Source organism: Phaenicophaeus curvirostris, chromosome 7 (genome assembly GCF_032191515.1).
Source record: "Phaenicophaeus curvirostris isolate KB17595 chromosome 7, BPBGC_Pcur_1.0, whole genome shotgun sequence".
NCBI classification, from domain to species: Eukaryota; Metazoa; Chordata; class Aves; order Cuculiformes; family Cuculidae; genus Phaenicophaeus; species Phaenicophaeus curvirostris.
In genome coordinates, this window is record NC_091398.1 from 11,519,719 (window position 1) to 11,540,116 (window position 20,398).

Below are 20,398 nucleotides of genomic sequence, written 5' to 3' on the forward strand. Positions count from 1 at the left end.
GAGGTCCCTTGTAACTCAAGCCATTCTGTGCTTCTATGACTCTGTAACCTGGCCGACAGTAGACACTCAAAACTCACTTCCCAGAACACGCTTGTGGCACTGATTGTTATTTGAAGTGCGATTGTTCAGAAACTATCGACAAGTATGCCAGAGCCTGTTTCAAGTGCAAGCAGGAGCCCAGTGTGCACCGCTGTGCAGGAGCCGCGAAGCAGCAGCGAGGGGCCCGGACACCACGGATCACGGCTGGTTCCACACCCAGGCTTCCTCCGGTACGGGAGACACGAGAACCCGGCGTCCTGGGCGGCTCCGCGAGCTCGCAGCTCGCCCGGGGTACCGCCTGCCCGCGGCTTTACCGAGCGCACGGATCCGCACCTGCGGCTCAGCCCTCCCCGCCCACTCCAAGGACGGCAGGGCCTTTTCCCTCCGATCGCCGCACGCGCGCCCCGCCTCGGCAGCCGGGCGGCCCCTGCGCCAGCGCGCGCCACGGACCCCGCGGCTCGGCCCGGGCGAGGCTGCGGCTCAGGTGCTCCGAGAGCGCCGGGACGGAGGAGGCACCGGCGGTCCCCACGGGCAGCCGCGCCGCCGGGATCCCGGCACGGGCCGCCCCGCCGCCAGCCTGGGACTCCCCGCTCCCGTTCTCAGAAAGCCCCGGCCCGGCGCCGGGGCAGCCCCGCCCCGGTGTGCGTCACCTCTGAGCTGCCAACCAGCGGCGGCGCTTCCTCGCCCCGGCCGCCATGCCAGTGACGGGAGGAAGTCGCCGCGCAGTTGGGCATCACGGGGCGGGCGCGGCGGTTCCGGCGAGGAAGATGGTGGCGCCGGCGGCGCTCCGCGTGGTGCGGTGTGGTGGCAGCCCTCGCCACGCGGCCAGGGCCGTCTTCTCCGCTGATTCCAAGCACGTGGGGCCGGGGCGGCGGGCGGGGAGTTCCCGGGCTCCGCTGGTGCCCCTGCAGCCTCTGCCTTTCCCGGGCGGGGGTCGGGCCCCTCTCCCGCGGCCGGCGCCTAACGGCTCCGCTCCCCCCACAGGTACCTGCTCTGCGCCTCGGGCGACTTCGTGAAGATGTACAGTCTGGCCACCGAGGAGACGCTGCAGCTGATGGGGGGCCACGGCGGCCTGGTGACGGGGGTCCAGCTCAACCCCCACAACTGCATGCAGGTGGGGGACTGCGGGGCCGTCCCGGGTGTCTGGGGAGGGGCAGGGATCTGGCGAGGAGCTGGGAGCCATTACAGGCGCTGTTGAGATGATGTTTCTCTGAAATCTGCCCGGAGGGGTAAATGTTGTATCTTTTTTCTACAAAAAAGAAAAGTTGTGAAGCATCACATGAGTTATGCTTGTTGAATGGAGCAACAGCAAAAAGGAAATATCAGCCAAATTTCTTTTTTTTATTATTTTTTATTAAAGCTGGGGGGAGAGAAGCATGTGGGAAAATCAGCAACGTTGAGTCTGGTTGGTGTTTGCCCCACTCTGTCTGTCGACACAGATGCAGGTTTGACTAAGTCCCTGAAATTGTGCACTGGCACTCTGCTTACCCTCAGCCTGCCTTCCCTGTTCACAGCACTTGGACTGTTTGGTTTATTTTTTGCTGTCTGTATATAACCGGGAACTATTTGCCAAGGTGGACTGCATCTGCATGTTACCTATGCAGGTCTGATGCAAATGTTAATAGGTGTTCACTTAATGAATGTCTGTGTGTACTATTAGCCTGAAGTGGTTAAACACAAACACTTGTCTCTCTCACATTCCATGAAAATATATATTTCAAATTAGAATAGTAGCGTTGGGTTTCTATTGCGCTGTCTTTGAAGCCAGCACAGAGCTGATCTGCATCCTGTATTTTTGATGATTTAGCCACTCGGAATCACAGTTGCATTGATCAATCCTTTAACCTCCAGGCTGTGACTTTGTGTAAAAGATTACTTTGATATGTTACTTTACCTTCTCTACTTTTTTCCCTTCAGCTCTATTCATCCTCTCTTGATGGTAGCATTAAGCTGTGGGACTTCATGGATGGCATTCCCATTAAGGTATGTTGAGTTATTCCTGTTGAGTACATGTCAAAATTATTCTTAACCCACTGACAGTAGAATAAGGATTTCTGCAGCTATAACTACACATGGGCACAAGTTAAATGTGTTCTCCATTAACACAGCATGGAAACCATCCATTTATGGCAGTAATGGAATGTGAAAATGGATGTGAAACTCCTGGTAGCGCAGAATCATTTTGGGAAAAAAAAAAAGGGACTTGTAGTGATACTTTGCTACTTACTGCAGTTCAGAATCCAGTGTAGTTCCTGGGGAGTGTGCTGCAGTTTGTGACGTGCCAATAGGAGTTGGTGTGATGCCTTGAGAACCTGGGCTGCTAACTGTCCTCTTACTCTGTTTTCTGCTAAATAGAGGAACCTTGCTATAGGTGGGGCTTCTGTTTTGTGTTAGGCATAAGAAACCATCAGGTTTTTCAGTAAATCTGACATCTCATATTTTACTAGTACTGTTTTAACATTGGTATTAATCCTTGGTGGAATCAAGGTCTTTTTATTTATCTTAAAATTCAGAATTTTAATTACTTTATCAAGGTTTCTTTTAAAGCACATGCGTTTTCCTTATTGTAGAAACTTAGCATTATTCATTGTACAACCATACGTACAAGCGTCATTTTTGATTTCCTTCTCTCTCTTTTTTTTTTTTTCAGACTTTCACTGTAGGACACAAACTTCTGGCACTGTATGTGCTTGCTAGTTCTGAGGACTCGGTGTTTGTTGTCATTCCGAAGAGTGGTGAAAGAGGTACATATGTCTGCAGGCCTGTATTGCTTATCTTGTTTCTGTTTTCATTCTATGACATCTATCTTTTTAATATTTGTCTAGAAGAGTGTCTGTCTTCACTTTTGAAGAGTATACTTCTCATATCTGATGTTGTAGATGCAATGAGTCTTCAATCAGTTCTTACCACAATATGGGGTGTGCTTACAGTGCTTAAGACTACTTTTCCACCTGAAGCAGTATGAGTGAAAATAGACTTGTTCAGTTTAACAGCGTGCCAAGATATTTTTTCCTAGAATTTTGTCTCAAGTAAATACAAATATAGCTTGACCTTACTCTTACTCAGCTTGGTTTCTGCTTATGGTTGCATTGGTATCTACTATCCAGTACTCAGTCTTCAGTACTATTGTTTGAATCAAAATACGTGAAACAATTATTTTTTTTTAAAGGTATTGCAAACTTTTTCAGACTTATATAAAATATCAGAAGGTACTAACATGTGAATTTTAAGATAGAAGTGGGTGTGTAACTCCTTTGTAAGGGGTATATGTAACGCTGTTCATAAAAGCCTTTTGATAACAGATTTTTTCTTTGGTCAGATACATTCCAGCTGGTCTCAGTTAAGCTCACAAAAGCAGCAGGCCAAGATCTTGAAGCCAAGGAATTGTCAGTGGTTTTGGACAACGTGGATGCGTCACCAAAGTGTATTGCATTTGGAAGAGAGGTACATTGACCTTTTGGGATTTTTCTTCTGTTGGGCGTTGGTTGGGGTTTTTTTTCCCTCTCAAATGAACTATATGCTGTTTGTGCTGTATGCCATTGTATAAACAAGCACAACAGCGTTGAAACAAAACCAAAGTTAAATGAATCTGTAAGACCTATGCTTTCTTTTATTATTAAAAAAACACACCACCATGTATAACAGGAAAATATTTGTTTAACATTAGCTTCTATGTTATCTCCATTTTTAGGTACTTTATAGTGAAACATAGTTTTTGTTTCTTTATTTCTTTCATGTGTAAGAACATAGTCTGTATGTCCTAAGTTGTTTTTCTGCTATAACAGGGTGAATATGTCGCATCAGTGAAAGAGGTTAATCTCCAAGTTTATTTTTTTAAACAGAAACGGTTGAACAGGTAAGAAGGAAAATGTCAGGTATTTATTCAGTCTGATATATCATAAATATTTATTAACTGGTGAAGGATGCATGCATTATTTTTTGTTTGTCAGCAACTGTTTGGTTTTATGCTGGAGGGGAAGTAGTCACTATATAAGAAGCTTCCCATGAGAGAGACAGTGAAGTGCTGCAGCAGCACTGGTAGCTTATCTGTTCAGGTTTTTGAGGTAAATGTGTAGACTGTTGCTGGACTGAAACAGCTGACATAGTTTGCTCAGGGCCAAAGCAGGTGGAGGAATAAGCAAGGGTGGAAGGAGAGAGAAAGAAGGAAAAACTTTTGGCTTGATTGAAGGCAAAGTAATGAAATAAATAGAAAAATAAGCATGTCACTATTTTTGGAGAGTGCACGTAATTACAACAACTTGGACATGTTCAACTGTAGTAGTCAGAATTATTTTTATGTGCATTAGCTGATCCTTTTGAAGCTTTAAGGAAAAAAAAAAACCAACTCATTAAACTTACTTTCTTAATTTTTGAAGGTTTTCTGTAAGTGCAGTGAAGGCAAAAAGTGGAAACAATTACTTCACTTGTGTAGCATGCCATCCTAAGGAGGATTGTATTGCAACTGGCCATGCTGATGGAAAGATTCGTCTCTGGTATGCACATTTTGATTCAACTGTGTACCCCATTAACTGATGTGACCACAGGAATTATGTGAAACCTGAGCAAGGCAGTCTTAATTTGTCCTTAGCATTGCCATTTTCAGAGGTCATGATGAGCAAAGAATGGCAAACTCTGTGAAGCTGCAGTACTGACACTGACTTCAGGGTACAGCATCAGTTTCATGACAAATGGGAAAACATTACTGTTAAACTATGCTCCACGAAATTGAACTGTATTTTAAAACGGTAATGCAAAAGCAGCTGAAATAGTTTTATGGGGAAGTAGAATCCTCGGGAGAGCACACTAGTGGAATTGCACACCTAAGAACAATATCTGTGCAAGTTGCTCTGCCATGCTGAGTTGCTCAGTATGTTGAAGATGCGTGGCGTGCACCAGGAAGGTGCTGAAAACCTGTTAGCATGGTTCCTTCTCTCCCTTTGTATCTCTTGAGCATACAAGAAGCTAATCTAGAAGTTAGAGGAGAGAATGGCATACTTGATTCAATTGAATATTTCCTTTTGTTTGCTCCGTTTTTTATGTTGTGCTTAAAGAACTGTTCTATTCGTCCCTGCATAGGAGGAACTTCTACCACAGGAAAGAGTACACGTTTTCCACTCTGCACTGGCATCATGATACTGTTATGGATCTAGGTTTTTCTGTGGAGGGTGAGTTAAAAAAAACAAAATAAAACAAAAACAGAAAAAAACCAACAAACAAACAAAAAAATTCTCTAAAAGTTGAAGAGTTGCAGCAAGGAGGGAAAAAATCAATAGAACGTTGACTTTGTCTACTTACTAACAAGCAAATTTCTAAAACCTTAAGTGGGTCCAGGAAGGATCTGAAATAAAAATTGAAGCAGTTGTTACTTCTATATATTTTTCGATTGGCTTTCATAGTGTCAAATATCTACCTTCTGTGATAGAATGTAAAATCTAATCCCTCCTCTTAATTCTTTTCCTCCACCCTCGCTCTCCCTCCCTCATCCACTGTCATCAAGAATACTGAGGAGTTCTTGCCAGAGTGTTATTTACATCCAAATAAATCAAGATAGTTTTGTCCAAGCACAAACCTAGTGGCAAAAATACAGTTAACTTTTATCTGAATTGTGTGATCTGAACTATTCTCTTTAGGATATTTCTTATTGCAAAGTACTTCTGGTGGAAAGAGAGCAATTCAGCTATATGCTAATAAATAGTTGGCTCACTCAAAAAGTAATGGGATCTACTACACTGAAAGGGTGGTTTAAATTCCACTTTAGGCACAAAGTCTTGTTAATTAATCCAAGTTCCTCTGGCCATTAACATAGAATCATAGAATAACCAGGTTGGAAGAGACCCACTGGATCATCGAGTCCAGCCATTCCTACCAACCACTAAACCATGCCCCTCAGCACCTCATCCACCCGTGCCTTAAACACCTCCAGGAAAGGTGACTCAACCACCTCCCTGGGCAGCCTGTTCCAGTGCCCAATGACCCTTTCTGTGAAGAATTTTTTCCTAATGTCCGGCCTAAACCTCCCCTGGCGGAGCTTGAGGCCATTCCCTCTTGTCCTGTCCCCTGTCACTTGGGAGAAGAGGCCAGCACCCTCATCTCTACAACCTCCTTTCAGGTAGCTGTAGAGAGCAATGAGGTCTCCCCTCAGCCTCCTCTTCTCCAGGCTAAACAACCCCAGCTCTCTCAGCCGCTCCTCATAAGGCCTGTTCTCCAGCCCCTTCACCAGCTTCGTTGCTCTTCTCTGGACTCGCTCCAGAGCCTCAACATCCTTCTTGTGGTGAGGGGCTCAGAACTGAACACAGGATTCAAGGAGTGGTTTCACCAGTGCCGAGTACAGAGGGAGAATAACCTCCCTGGACCTGCTGGTCGCACCGTTTCTGATACAAGCCAAAATGCCATTGGCCTTCTTGGCCACCTGGGCACACTGCTGAATGGAATATATCTATGTGTGCTGCCCAGGCTAGATATGAGAAATAATTTCTTTATATATGACAGCTTAAGAATTAGGATTTTGAATTAGAACTTGGGGTTTTGAGAAATTTGTGTTTGTCTGTCTTTATAAACACGTATGTTGGATTTTTTTTTTAAGCAAAATCTATAACTGCATTTTTATTGCTGAAAAAGGAACCAGCTTGCTCAGTGGCGGAGTTGAATCTGTTCTAGTTCTGTGGCACAATGAGTCAGACTGTCAGAAGGATTTCCTCCCTCGTTTGGGATCTGCTATTGAGTACATCTCCATGTCACCTGATGGCGCGTTTTGTTGCACCTTGCATATGGACAACAGTAAGCCAAAACATATTTTAAGTATTAATGCAAAATGGAATGCAAATCTGTGTGAGTTCTATTTTGTTAATTTCAGATGAATAAATTAGATGCTACATGAAAGTTCAAGACTGATCTGAAAGAATAGATGCTTGAAGTGATCTTTTGCTCTTTCATCAGTTCTGTGAATTTGGCTGGCAAATGCTGTAACTTGGCTTTCCACCTTGATGTAGGGGTGTCATAAATTGAGAAAAGACACATAAACAGTATTAAGTATAGTTGGTTAAATCCCTTCACCACGGTGAGATGTGGTTACATTGCAGACACCTTTTGCGAGACTATCTGCTTTTCCTTTCAGGAATCACAATAATCAACAGCAACCTAAGATTTTCCAAAAGTATTCAAGGGCTAATCAAAAGTAAGTGCAACAAAACTTATCTTCCATAAAGAGAGCAGGATGCGTTACTTCCCATCTTAGGTCATGTGTCATCTTACTTTTATTTCCAGGTATGGATGTCAAGACTGGTCTTGTGGTTGATCCTAGAACCAAAGCTTTAGTCCTCAATGGAGAGCCTGGCCACTTGCAGTTCTATTCTCTCCAAAGTGACCAACAGCTGTTCAGTGTAAGTTGTATGGGCTTGTACCAAAACTTTAACTAACTCTAAGTAAGTTAGACATCAGAATTTATTTGCAGAATTAGTGTGATAAACAGCAAAAAAGCCAACAGCTGTACAAGATGGGATTCCAAATGGCAATGTTTACAGCTTTGTAACAAACTTCTTTTACTTGTTAAACATGGCTAAATGTTGACAGGTGAATAAATACTTCAAATCAGTGTCCTGTTCCTGTTAAATGTCAAAAATTAAGAAAAATTACTCTAAAATACCTTTCTTTTCATTTCTCCTTTCCTACAGTTACTTAATTGTGGAATGTACATGCTTTAATTATGCTTTCCCCACGTGTTTTTTTTTATACCATAGCCCAGTCAATTCTAATCTGTGCTTACATTACATCCTTTCTCTATGGCTTTGTAAATGATATCTAAATCTCTCCTCCTGAATTCTGAAATTTAATTTTGGTCTTGTTGTTTTGCAGTTGGATATTGTACAACGACAATACATCCATCAGGCAGGTTTAAACCAAGTTGACTTGGTAAAAGTTGCATTTAGTGCACAAGGCAAGTGGTTAGCAACAGTAGAAGAGAGAGAAGAAGTAACTGACCCTGAGTTACAGTTGAAGCTGTGGTTCTATGATGAAGAAACACAAAGGTAATGGTAACAGAGGTGGCTTTCCAGGTATCAAAATCTATCTTAAGTATCATGCAAATATCTACACACACCTTGTCTTGCAACAGCAGTTCCCAAATCAGCTAATAAAATTCTAGGGAAGACCTTAGGGAGAGTTTACCATCCATACTACACACATCTGAAATAACACAGTGTAGTAGCTCTTCGACTGGTTGTCTAAGTATGGGAAAGACTGCCAGAGTCAGGGAGAATATTTGAGTGTGGAGCTTGATTAGTGGTAATACTTTCTTTGTGCTCAGCTGCAGTATGCTTTCCTGTGTGGAAGCAATTAGGCAAAGCCAGTCTGTAAATGTGATACCATTCAGCTATATATTATAATTATACAGAAGTTTCTTCAATTCCTCTTCTCCCCACCCCTTCCAAAATCATCTTCAACTGAAATCTTCCACAAGTTCTAAATTAAATAAATTGGCAAGCTTCTCTTTTTCTGTAGCTTTAAGCTGAATACTAGAATAAATTTGCCCCATGAGGACCACATAACAGACATGTGCTTTCGTGACATGGATGAATTGGAAGATGACTCTCTGATACTGGTAACAACTGGCAGAGATGGTGTGTTTAAAGTCTGGGTGATGGTAAAAGACACTGATCCTGAGGGTAAGTATGGTCAAAGTGTAACTTACTTACCACCTTGTAACATGCCATAGAAATCCTGACCCTAACTTCATCCTTCCAGAACTAGGCCCTTGAGTCCCATGCATTTGTCTGTTTCTGCTGTTGCATGTAGTATTGTGTTCTCCTGAGCATTCTGTGTATTGGAGTCCTGTCATAGTTTTGCACTATTATGGATTGGTATGGAGGTTTCTGAAATAGGAAAGACCCTGCCAACCCTGCTGCAGAAGGGCATGGCAGCCTGTGTTGATTGTTTAAAGGATCATTTGTGGTACTGATTTTTCCTTGCTAAAAAAAAGGATTTTTGTCATTCCTCTGAGTAGTCTGTTCTTATTATTGTTGTTACTATTATTATTTATTTAGGACTTCTGCTTAAGGCAGCAGGATGCAGAAAGGTGTTATTCCATTTTAGTTCGCTTAGTGTAAAGTAATAGCACTTTGCCATTCTGCGGCTCCACCAATCCAGAATAATTTCTAATATCCTTCCTATTAGATAATTGAATATCCTGGGATGGATATTTAGGATCCACTTCCAAGATACCCAGGTAACCAAACTTCACCTCTCAAAGTGTGTGCTGATGTTCACTTGTTTCAAACAGAACACTGAGGGATCTGTATTACCCTGTATGTCTTTGGCTGTGTAATATAAAAGATTTTCTGCTGCTTCATTTCCTTTTACTTAAACATTTATCAAGGTGCCAGGCACACTTGGTGACGTGGAACCTTCCTGCCACCTGGGTGTCTTATCTTTTCATGCTCCCAAATAGATGGGGTAGTGGTCTTGCTGAACTGCTTGCAGTTTAGTAACACGTTTGTGATTTCAGGGGTGAGTAAGAACATGTTCAAAAGTACTTTTCAACTACTTTGCCAAACTGACTTTCTGAGCTGTTTACTCCTCAACAGTGGCTGTTTGTGAGAAGAAAAACAAAAGCTTGTATTCATTTACTAGGATTTATGCATGTATTTACTTACTAGCAAGTACCTCAGTGGTATCTGAAAGAGAATCTTTTCTTTTTTAATTGTAAATAATTCTAAGCCTATATTATATCTTTTGTTAAAGAACATATACTTTGATCTTGTAAATCGTGTGCTGGGAATGAAACCTAATATAGTCTGTTTCCTTCAACAGCATCATTTTGTATCTGCTGACTGGCTTTATTGGAAGGGTGGAGGTGTATTTTTGATAAAAAAACCAAGTGACTGTAACAGAGTTCTGTTTCATGGCATATGTAGAAGTACATTTTAATGATGACTTCTGTGGTATATTTGCTCTGAGGGGCAGGGTAGGAATGCTCAGGCAGAAAGATTCAACATGCTGCAGACCTTTGTGCAGCAAATGAAGGCCCTGGATGAAGGCATTGAGTGCACCCTTAGCAAGTTTGCGGATGACACTAAGCTGGGTGGAAGTGTAGATCTGTTGGAGGGCAGGGAGGATCTGCAAAGGGATCCGAATAGCCTGGATCAATGGGCTGAGGCCAATAGGATGGGGTTTAACAAGGCCAAGTGCAGAGTCCTGCAACTGGGACGCAAAAACCTGTGCAGTGCTACAGACTAGGAAAAGTCTGGCTAAAAAGCTGCCCGGAGGAGAAGGACCTGGGGGTGTTGATTGACAGCAACTGAACATGAGCCAGCGGTGTGGCCAGGTGGCCAAGAAGGCCAGTGGCATCTTGGCTTGTATCAGAAACGGCATGACCAGCAGGACCAGGGAGGTTATTCTCCCTCTGTACTTGGCACTGGTGAGACAGCATCTCAGATACAGTTCAGTTCTGGGCCCCCCACCACAAGAAGGCTCTGGAGCAAGTCCAGAGAAGAGTGACGAAGCTTGAGAACAAGTCTTAGCAAGGAGTGGCTGAGGGAACTAGGGTTGTTTAGCCTGGAGAAGAGGAGGCTGAGGGGAGACCTCATTGCTCTCTACAACTACCTGAAAGGAGGTTGTGGAGAGTGAGGGAGCTGGCCTCTTCCCCAAGTGACAGGGGACAGGACAAGAGGGAATGGCCTCAAGCTCTGCTAGGGGAGGTTCAGGCTGGACATCAGGAAAAAAAAAATTCACAGAAAGGGTCATTGGGCACTGAAACAGGCTGCCCAGGGAGGTGATTGAGTCACATTCCCTGGAGGTATTTAAAAGACGGGTGGAAGAGGTGCTGCAGGGCATGGTTTAGTGGTTGGTAGGAATGGTTGGACTCGATGATCCTGTGGGTCTTTTCCAACCTTGTGATTCTGTGAAATATTAATGAACTAATCAGTTCATATGTAGAATGCACTCTGGCGTATTTTCATTTGCAGGAGATCTCTTGCTGTGCCTCTAGATGGTGCCGTGCAGTTTCAAGTAGTGAATTTTCTGGCTTTTTTTACAGGCAGTTCTTTTAATGATCAACTTGTAGCCGTTATAAAAAGGATATCTTAGCATAGGGGGAACTTATTTTCCTTTCTTTCCTCATCGTACTTGTATGTTTCAAAAGCATGCTGTATGAATCTGTTTATACTGGGAAATGTGTATTATGTGGTAAGTACATCACTTTGCTTCTGTTTGTTTTTATGGTCATTACCAACAATGGGAAAGGTATCCCGATTGAATACATTGGCAGGTTATCCAAGAGGAGGAAGCATGCCTATGGGTCACTTTGTGGTTCTCAATTTTTATGTAAATGAACCATGAGCATTGTTGGATTCAAATGCAAGCTATGTTCAGAATTTTGGTAATGCTTATGTTCTTGCTGCGGTTTTAAAAGAACAGGATGTTTCAGAAAACTAAATGTTGAATCTACTTCATGATCTTTTCTTTTTATCTTAACATCTTGCCTATTTGAAAACTCAGTTAACATATTTGGCAAAGTAGGCATGAATATTGTACCGTGTCACTCAGTATTTGCTGTTCAATTACAAAACTGAGGGCAAACAGAAAACTTGCTAGGTGTTTCTTGTATTAGAACAGGACAGAGTCTCTTTACCCCTTAGAAATGTAAGCCTTCTGAGACAAAACTTTCTTGCTCTTGAGCCTATTTTGCAGCCTTAATCCTTCTTTCTTCGCATATAGATTTGATTTAATTAGCTTGTTTTTTCAATACAGCACAGCAAAGTGTGAGCTGGAGTTGTGACTTTGTAGGCAGCTACCACAATTACCAAGCTACTAACTGCTGTTTCTCAGAAGATGGCTCTTTGCTTGCTGTTAGCTTTGAAGAAACTGTCACTGTATGGGATTCAGTTACTTGGGATCTTAAGTGTACGTTTTGCCATCCACCTGGAAAAATAAGGTATGTTTTTCATCAGGCTTGTTACATCTTACTTGAACTCGCAGAACAGAAACAGTTCATAGTAGCGCAAGACTTTATGTATGTTCATATAAGCGTTGAGTTTAACAGTCAATATTTCGTATTCAGATAAGACTCTAAAATAGCTTTTAGGTGGGTGGTAAATTACTGTTAAAAATTTATAAGATCAAGCTTTGCAGTTTCATCTTTATTCTTCTGACTCCTGCACCTCCCATACTCAAAATATGTCGCTGTCCCCATTAGTCTAGGGATGAATCAAAGTACTGAAGAAGTATAAATATAGGAAGTTTGTGCTTTATTCATGTACACATGTATACAAATAAAAATAATATCAGTAAACCATAAAGCCATATTGACCTTTTATTATCTGTATTACAAAATATATATCTTGATTGTTGCTAACCACTGTTGAAAAATCCGTATTTGCTTGGCAGACTATCTCAGCATGCTTCATTATATGCTGTCGTGATAAAAGACATCCTGAAGGTCTAGATACTGTTCCATTGCGCAAGGATTGTGAAGAATGGCATAGGTCAATGGTAGAGATAAACGGTAGAGACTCAGAGAATAGGACAGCCTTAATACTGAGCTTTCTGGACTGTGCAAATATACAGCCATTTTTCCTATCTGGGTAAAGTATCACTTTTCTCATGATAATCTTGGAAAAATAGGGCAGTAAGTGACCTCAGTGGTTCATCTACTTGATCTCTGTGCCTAAACAATTTCTGAAATGGAAAGTGCAACAAACCCACTGTAAAATTCTCTTTCAGTGCTGAGGTTTTTCTTACTGCTTCTCAAACTTGCTTCTCAAAGGCATTACTGCAGTAATGTTAGAGGTACTTCGTATACCTAGCAAAATATTGCGTGGTCACAACGTTTTAGGACTCTGACATAAAGAGTCAGAGATTTCTCACTTCCATGTTTTTGTGTGTATGTATGTTTGTAAGCTTTTCTTTGTGTGGTCGAGTCTGTTTTATTTATATACTGGTACTCTAAGATTAGAAATTGAGAAACATGATTCTAAAACTGGTCTGCAGGAAAATCGTGGAAGGTGTGCTGTAAAAATGGAGAGGACTTCTCTTAACAACTTGGCACATCAGCAAGCTTTTCCCAAGCAGCTGCTCCTTTTGTAGCCCTTGCTGTATTAAGGAAATTAATATAGTCCTAAGAGTAATTTAATAACTGTATTAATTGCATAACTTCAAAGGGCTAGGTCTTAATAAAGAGATACTGCCCCTTATTAGCTTTTTTGAAAGCATTTTATAACATTAGAAATTAAAAGGCTGTTCTATTATTCTCCAACAACAGAATGAGAAATTAAAGTAAAACAAATCACACATAATTGGAGCAGCCCATAATTTTTTTTTTTAACTACTCCTCACTTCCTAGTTTTTAGAGCAATAGTAGGACTTCTTTAAATAGGGAATTTCTTTTCCAGTCCCAATGTGAATGCTTACTTGTACTTACGGGTTTATACTTATAATTTAATATTAAGAGCTTAAAATCACTTCTTGAAATCAGAATGTTGTAGGGAAAACCTTACAGGTTTAAGCGTACTTTTAAATCTTCTAGACCTTTCTGGTTGTTGTGTGTGGAGTTCATGCCTCTAGAGGAGAAAGCAAAAAGCAAACATCTCCCAATTTAAGTCCTGGAAATACATCTTAACTGAATGTTTTTGTGACTTGTGAATCATTATTACATAGAAAAACAAAGATGAAATTTAAAGATCATTAACTTCTTTTGACTTCTTCTGTAGGAACATCTGCTTTGGGAGATTAACATGTTCCAAGTACCTTATTGGTGCCACTGATTATGGCTTTCTATGTTGCTGGAACCTGCTCAGTTGTGCATGTAAGATCAGCTTAAATGTATGCTAGAGTGGTAGCGCTTAACACTTGAATTTACAATGAAACTTTAATACAAATCTAGCTTGATTCCAGATTGATCCACTACAAAATGTCCTGTGGAAATGTAATGATTTTCGTACTTCAGTCAAGCTTGTATCCGTCTCAGCGTGCATGTGCTTTATATGCATAGTAAATTCTAAGTTAAATGACTGATAATATCATAACAGCTAGTATTTCCCGCATTTGTAGAAGTTGGTAATATTTGTGTATTTTTATTCATCTTGAATAAGTGAAGACATGTGCCTCTTCTAGACGTTAAGGCCCCGTGTGTCATTTCCGTTTGACTTTTTGTTTCGCAAAAAGTAGAATAGAACTGAATGCTGCCTTTTAATGTCTGGCTGTTGCTGTGTTTGGTTTTCAGTGGAATGGAGTGCCCACCTCAACATCCTGGTTCTGCAACCTGATCCCCTTTCAGAATATATTGCTGCTGTCTCATGGCTTTCAAAAGAGTCCAGCTGTAAGTACAAAGGCTTCTTTCACAAGTAATGGTCAATAGAATTTAAAACTGTGAAAGCATAATTTCGGGAAAAGGTTTTCTTAGAATTCAGCCCCATTAAAGCCGTAAGACAGACCTGAGTCTGTACTTGCTCCTTTGGAAACCTGAGCAATGTCTGACAGCAGCACTCCAGTAAAGCATGTTTGTTCCCTGTCTTTTCTTCCAACAGTTAATTGGTTTAAGCACGGGATTAACCATGTTCCTCTAGGTGAGGGTCATGAATGTTTTTGACCCTCTCCTGTAAATGCAACAATCTGGTTGAACTGTACAGTTATGCTTTAGAGCTTTGACTATAAATAATTACTTTTCCTAGAGCTACCATTCTACAGAAACATTTTCTTCTCTGAGTTGTTCTCTTAGAAAGGTATCTTTGGTATTATGCAGTAAGGTTATCCAATTATGATTCCTGCAAACTAGGGCTTAAAGGCAATCCTGTCCAGCCCTTACTGGCTATGGTACATAGGGTTTTGACAGCTGTCTAGGAAGGTTGATTTAAAGAGAAGACATTCTTGTTTTGCAGTGTTTGTGTTTAAACCAAATGAGCCACGGCCAATCTATATCCAGAGAAACCTTTGTAAAGAAAAGATCCAGCTTGCTGCCTTTGTTCCAAGAGATGAACCTGAAATGATCAGTGCAGAAATATACCTTTGGCTAAGAAGATCTCAACTATTTTTTCTTACAGATACACAAGTAAGAAATAGTGATTGGCAGGTGGTTCCTGGGGGGAGAAAATATTTTCCTGAGTGTGGCTTGATATAAATTCAGAATTCTGCTGTGAGAGTTTCTTTTTGTGATTTCAAGGCAATGTAAGCCATGCTTTATTCCTTATTAAAAACTTTCAAATACTAAAAATGGCCTAAGTGCAAAGTTGAATATTTACTAGTTTTCTACTCTAGATAGTTTCTGCTGCATCATTCATAAGAGAAACTAGGTAATTTGGGATCATTACTTATGCTGTTTAACTTAATACAGCTTCTAGGTGGTTACTGAATGCTGATTATCTGAATCTTGTTTTCCAAAAAAAGTTTATATGGAGCCTCTAGGTCCATTCCAGCTTCCTTTCAGTTTCTTTATAGAATAAAGAGGAAGAGATGTGTTTGCCTCTTGCATTTGACTGACGAAATCTTTTAGGCCAGGTGGAAGCTTCTGTAGGCAAGGTACGGAAATACAGAAAGCAGGTTTCACATATTATAACTCTGCTGCATCCTCTGTTTTAGGAGCTAATGACGCTTAGCACAAAGTCTTTGGAAGAGAGGCTTACACCAGCAAGCAAACAGGTACCTCTTCTAGAAGTTCTGACAAAGATACGCAAAGCAGTTCCAAACTCTGTTGGTTCCAGTTTGTCAGATTCAGATACCCTTCTATCATGAAATTGCACACTAGATCCTTAGATGGAGTCATAGGCACATAGCTGAAGAGGCAATAATCTGTATTTGCTTATCTTTGACAATTGCTTTTTTTTGTAAACATCTTAAAAATAGAAATATTAGTAAACTACTCCCTCCTTTTCTCACTTCCCCAGAACAAATAAACTGATACGTCTCTAAAAAGCTTTTCTAAAAGCTCTAAAGCTTTTTCCTTATCTTGGTTTCTTTAATGCTTGAAACCTTGAGTGTGGCCTGAACTGCTCCTTCTGGTGAGGACGAACAGTTGTCAGTCAACTGTGACTTATGAGAGAGAGAATTTCAAAATTACATTGCAGTATGTACTGCAGAGTGATCGTCTGGGAAATTCGATCTTTAAAATTCACGTGGAAGAAGTGTTTCATAGCTACTAAACAGAATGAAATGGTAGCACTTGATTGATTTGGTTGGTTAGCTAAAATAGATCAAAGTAGAAGTTTGTATCTTCCTAATACAAAAAGAAATGGGAATGTGGTTATAGGCAATCTGTTTCACGGGGTGGGGGGTGGGGTGGATAATTCAGGACTCAGGTTAGGGTCTGTTGGTCTGTGAAAATGCAAGAAGGGAAGTTGCCATGTTTTACTTCAAGTTATATAATTTAATAACTCAGTGGATGATTATAGAATCCTAGAATAACCAGGTTGGAAGAGACCCACTGGATCATTGAGTCCAACCATTCCTATAAATGGGGCATAAATGATCTTTTAGTCATGAAGGGAATCTGAAGACCATACTTGGTAACTCAAAATGAGATAGAACTTAACTTTGTGAAACTAAAATTCTACTTAAAACTTCCACCTTTTTCAAGCTGGCCATAGAAGAAGGTCTTCTTGTGACTCCATTTAGCTTGCTGTTGGGAAAGCACAGACGTCAGCAATCACAAGAGGATCTTGGAAAACTAGTTGCCCATAGTAAGCACGGGCAAGATTCACCTGCTGTCAAAGAGGTAAGAGTAATTACAGTAAGTGTACAAACAAAATCTTGACCAACAAAAGCTTTTATAAAGCTTCTGTTTTATCTTTTCAGCTTTTGCACACTCCAGCACATGTTTTGCCATCTGCTTCCTTCCTGTGTCCTATATTTATTAATTCATTGCTCATCTCCAAAGAGAACAAAAGGTAAGAAAAATTTAAGAACTCTCCTTAGTTATTGAAGTTAAATTGTGTACATCTTTGGTTTTTTGTTAAAACAAAAAAAACTTTGTTTTACACTTTGTTTAAAGTGTAAAAGTAATTTTCCAACATTCTTCATTTTTCTGTTGACAAAACTTAGTAGAACGCTTCATTATGGCAAGATTTTTTAAAACAAAGCAGCCAGACCACATATCTCCCCAAAACTGCATAACCTGTTGGTTCTTTTTTTCCTGTTATTTTTGTTGATTTTAGGGCATAATGTCACTTTTGGTACCCAAACGTTCTTTATTATTCCAGGGATTTAATGTTTTTAGTGGCATTTGGTGGTAAAAGTCAATTTTTCAACTTTATTTGATATTATGGTAATTTTCTGCATAATTCTTGATTTTTGGATTCTAGATCCACCAGTTAGTCCTTAGGTTTGATCCTAACAGTTTGTTTGGAACTCGAATTTCATTCCCCATTAAGCTGCAAAACATGAGTGTATACTGTGAACACCATTAGCTAAGCATGCTTTACAGTGCATTCATCCCAGTTTAATGGAGTACTTAAAATGTGTTGTAGCTCCTCTGAGATCTGTGTAAGCCTCTACAAAAATGGATGCAGGCACAGGGATTATGACTGTAGTCTTGTATTAGGATTAATATCTTGTCACTTACACAGAAGCCATTTAAAAGCTTGCATTTTTGTGCAGTCTGTTCTTAAAAGTGTTTAATGGAACACTGCCAACCCAGGGATGACCATCATTGGTATCATCTGCCATTCTGCATTTGCAAAGACCAGTGAGAGAATAGTTAACACTGCCAGGGTTTAGCCAGAAAAACACAGCAGTTTGAGCAGTGTTTGCATGTGTGTTACGTGGCTGCTGTGGCAGAATATAAGTAGTTTGCCAGTATTGCTGGCTCTCTTATGGATGACCTGAGTAAAAGTCTTTGCCACATCAAGAAAATACTGGCAAAAATCTTATACAGGGAATGTGTAGAAACTTGCATGTAGTTTCAGTACTGAAGAATTTGGGAGTTCAGTGGCCTGTGTAAATATTTGCAAATGTAGTGCTTGTACTTCGACACTGGCAATTAGTATGACTGCACACTTAAAATTCCATATAAGGACTGTAGGATTAGGCTCTTGAAGAATGACAAGAACATATCAACATACGGATTAAATTTATTTAATGTGAAATCATTTTCTTTTCCTTTGCAGTATAATATTAATTTATTATACATGTTTCACCATTTAAATTTTGTCTGTCATAAGTGTATTTGAACAGACGATTTTTAGGAGACCAGTACTATTCTAGCATGCAGGTCACTCCTGTTGAGATCCAAAATATTTTTATAACAGACATTTGAATTGATATTATCAGTTCCCATTTACAATGTGATAATTATTCTATATCATTTTTTTGGAAGTACGCGTTCTACTTCTTCAGCACAAGTTTAACTCTTGAGGTCAGAAGAGAGTAGCCATTTTAAGCACCTCCTATGTTTAAAAAAAAACCCACACTTTTTTCTTTTCTAGTAGCACTGTAGGTATTGTAGTCTTAAAAATTGCTAAGTGACAAGATTTGAAAGAGAGGAATGGCCTTCTTGAATATTGTCTCATCTGTCAGTGTGTTCCATGTTCCTAATACAGCAAGAGAGTGAGATTGTAACTTCTTACATAATGCTGCTCTGCCTGTTCTGACACTATACTTGAGAAAGAAAAATATTTTAAGTTTATTTAAAACAGAGGACAGCTGTTTGAAAAGTGGCTAGTACTTGAAATGGCAAGAGAAGTACAGTGGTTTGTAAGTAGCCTGAGATTAAAAAAAAATAAATAAAATCCAACAACTTACCTCTCTCCTATAGTATGTGAAAGTACCCATTGATGTCATAAATTGGGTTGTTTCTAATCATCTTCCTCTTACAGTGCTAAAGAAGTTGCTGATGAAGTGGAAATGGAAAGTGAAAACACGGAGGATGATTCAGATGAAGAAAGAGGTGTTGCTGAAATGGAACAAGAAGATACAAATCCTATGGAATTATTGGGAGAGATGATATGTAAGCTGTCTAAATCCCAGGAAAAAGAGCTACGAAAAATAAGAAAAATGGACTACAGTTGGATATCGGCTTTCTAAACAGACATCTTGCATTTTTTATATTATAAGCTGAAGCTTTGTGGATTAAATATTCTTAAAAAAAAGTCTTCAGATCTTTTGGCCATAAATTTTGGCAGCCTCTGTTTCTGTAAGAAGAGAAAACTGGGGGGATGGATTAAAGTTTTGAAAAGCTGGTTCTCTTCCTAATTTATTACTGATTCTGTGGATTTAACCTCTGGGGTTTTCCCTCTTGCAAATGTATTTTAAAAGCTAGTAGAAAAATTGGGTTCATTATCTGACTTGTGATCAGTTAGCAAAGTGACAACTAAGCTGCTGAAAATCTCCCCCACTGAGGCTGGGCTGTTGCTGCCAAAGTGACAGCAAATGGCTCCACTTACTAGGACTGTGTAATGCAAGACCAGATAGGGGAAATCAGGATAGTTCTTACTAGTGCTGTATATGGGTAACTTACAAGGCTTTTCCTCAGAGGTTCGTTTCTAGCTGCAGAGACAGGTGGCAGATGGTTTAATACGCCTGATTCTAGAATATAGATACCAAGATGTTTGCTGCTGTTCATAAGGTATAGAGAGTCTTAGGTATAAAGTATTTACATTTATCATCAGAGTATAACGAAACCTTCCCAAACATCAAGAAAGCCATAGTGTGTAGAAAGAGATGTCTGTTTTCCTGAGAGTCAGCTTATAGTAGGCCTCTCGTGCATAAGCTGTAGTTTGTGTTCCACTTAACTGTACGATATCAAGAGTGTCCAGTTCCTTCAAAGTAGTACATCTGAAGGCCTAAAAGTGAATAGTCTGTTGTGGTGCTGCAGTGTGAAGGCAAGCTGATGGTAATTGTCAGACTCACTAAAAGCTCTGATGAAGCAACATTTTCCGAAAAATACTGAGATTTAAAATGTTGGAAACAGGAATGATGCTTCAAGTCTTCTCAGAGAAAACCATGCTCTCCCTACTTTGTTTTCAAGGCAGTAGCAAAGTGGAGGACCCATTCCTGTCTCTTTTTTTCTAACACCATATCTTGGAAGGCAATTAGGGGAAAAGCTTTTTACCTTTTTTTTTTTTTTTGGTGGTGGAGGTATCCAGCAACAGGCAAAACATATGTACAGAAAAGGTTGAAATTCATCCTTGAGCATCAAGGAAAGCAACTTGGAATGGGCTTTGCTGGAAGGTTTACTTTTCACATCTTACCCAGACTGCCTGTGTTCATTTGTAGTAAGCAGTGCTGACCCTTAACATTCTGGCAAGTCGATCACCATTCACCTCTATATGAGCAGGTCACAGACTGAAAGTGAGATAAGAAGGCTGTAGCCTTACCTGGAATGTGACAGCCCTGTGGTACTCATGCTGGGGCTGCGAGGGTGAGGGGGTGGGGCGAGTGC

The 20,398-nt window shown here is 40.5% G+C and overlaps 1 protein-coding gene across 2 annotated transcripts; it reads left to right on the forward strand.

Moving 5' to 3' along the window:
• The first annotated feature begins 785 nt into the window (after positions 1–785).
• Positions 786–19,195, forward strand: WDR75 (WD repeat domain 75). 2 transcript variants are annotated; one of them, XM_069860773.1, is made up of 21 exons: positions 786–833; positions 1,024–1,153; positions 1,957–2,022; positions 2,690–2,783; positions 3,359–3,483; positions 3,825–3,895; positions 4,416–4,532; positions 5,116–5,204; positions 6,658–6,816; positions 7,154–7,213; positions 7,303–7,418; positions 7,891–8,063; positions 8,536–8,699; positions 11,782–11,965; positions 13,740–13,834; positions 14,252–14,347; positions 14,907–15,076; positions 15,604–15,663; positions 16,598–16,735; positions 16,816–16,907; positions 18,834–19,195. In XM_069860773.1, exons 2-21 carry the CDS (start codon positions 1,058–1,060, stop codon positions 19,039–19,041), a joined length of 2,373 nt encoding a protein of 790 aa, XP_069716874.1. In that variant the 5' UTR covers positions 786–833; positions 1,024–1,057; the 3' UTR covers positions 19,042–19,195. The 2 variants fall into 2 exon arrangements, with proteins under 2 accessions (XP_069716874.1, XP_069716873.1); XM_069860772.1 differs by having other exon boundaries at positions 791–892.
• Positions 19,196–20,398: the final 1,203 nt, after the last annotated feature.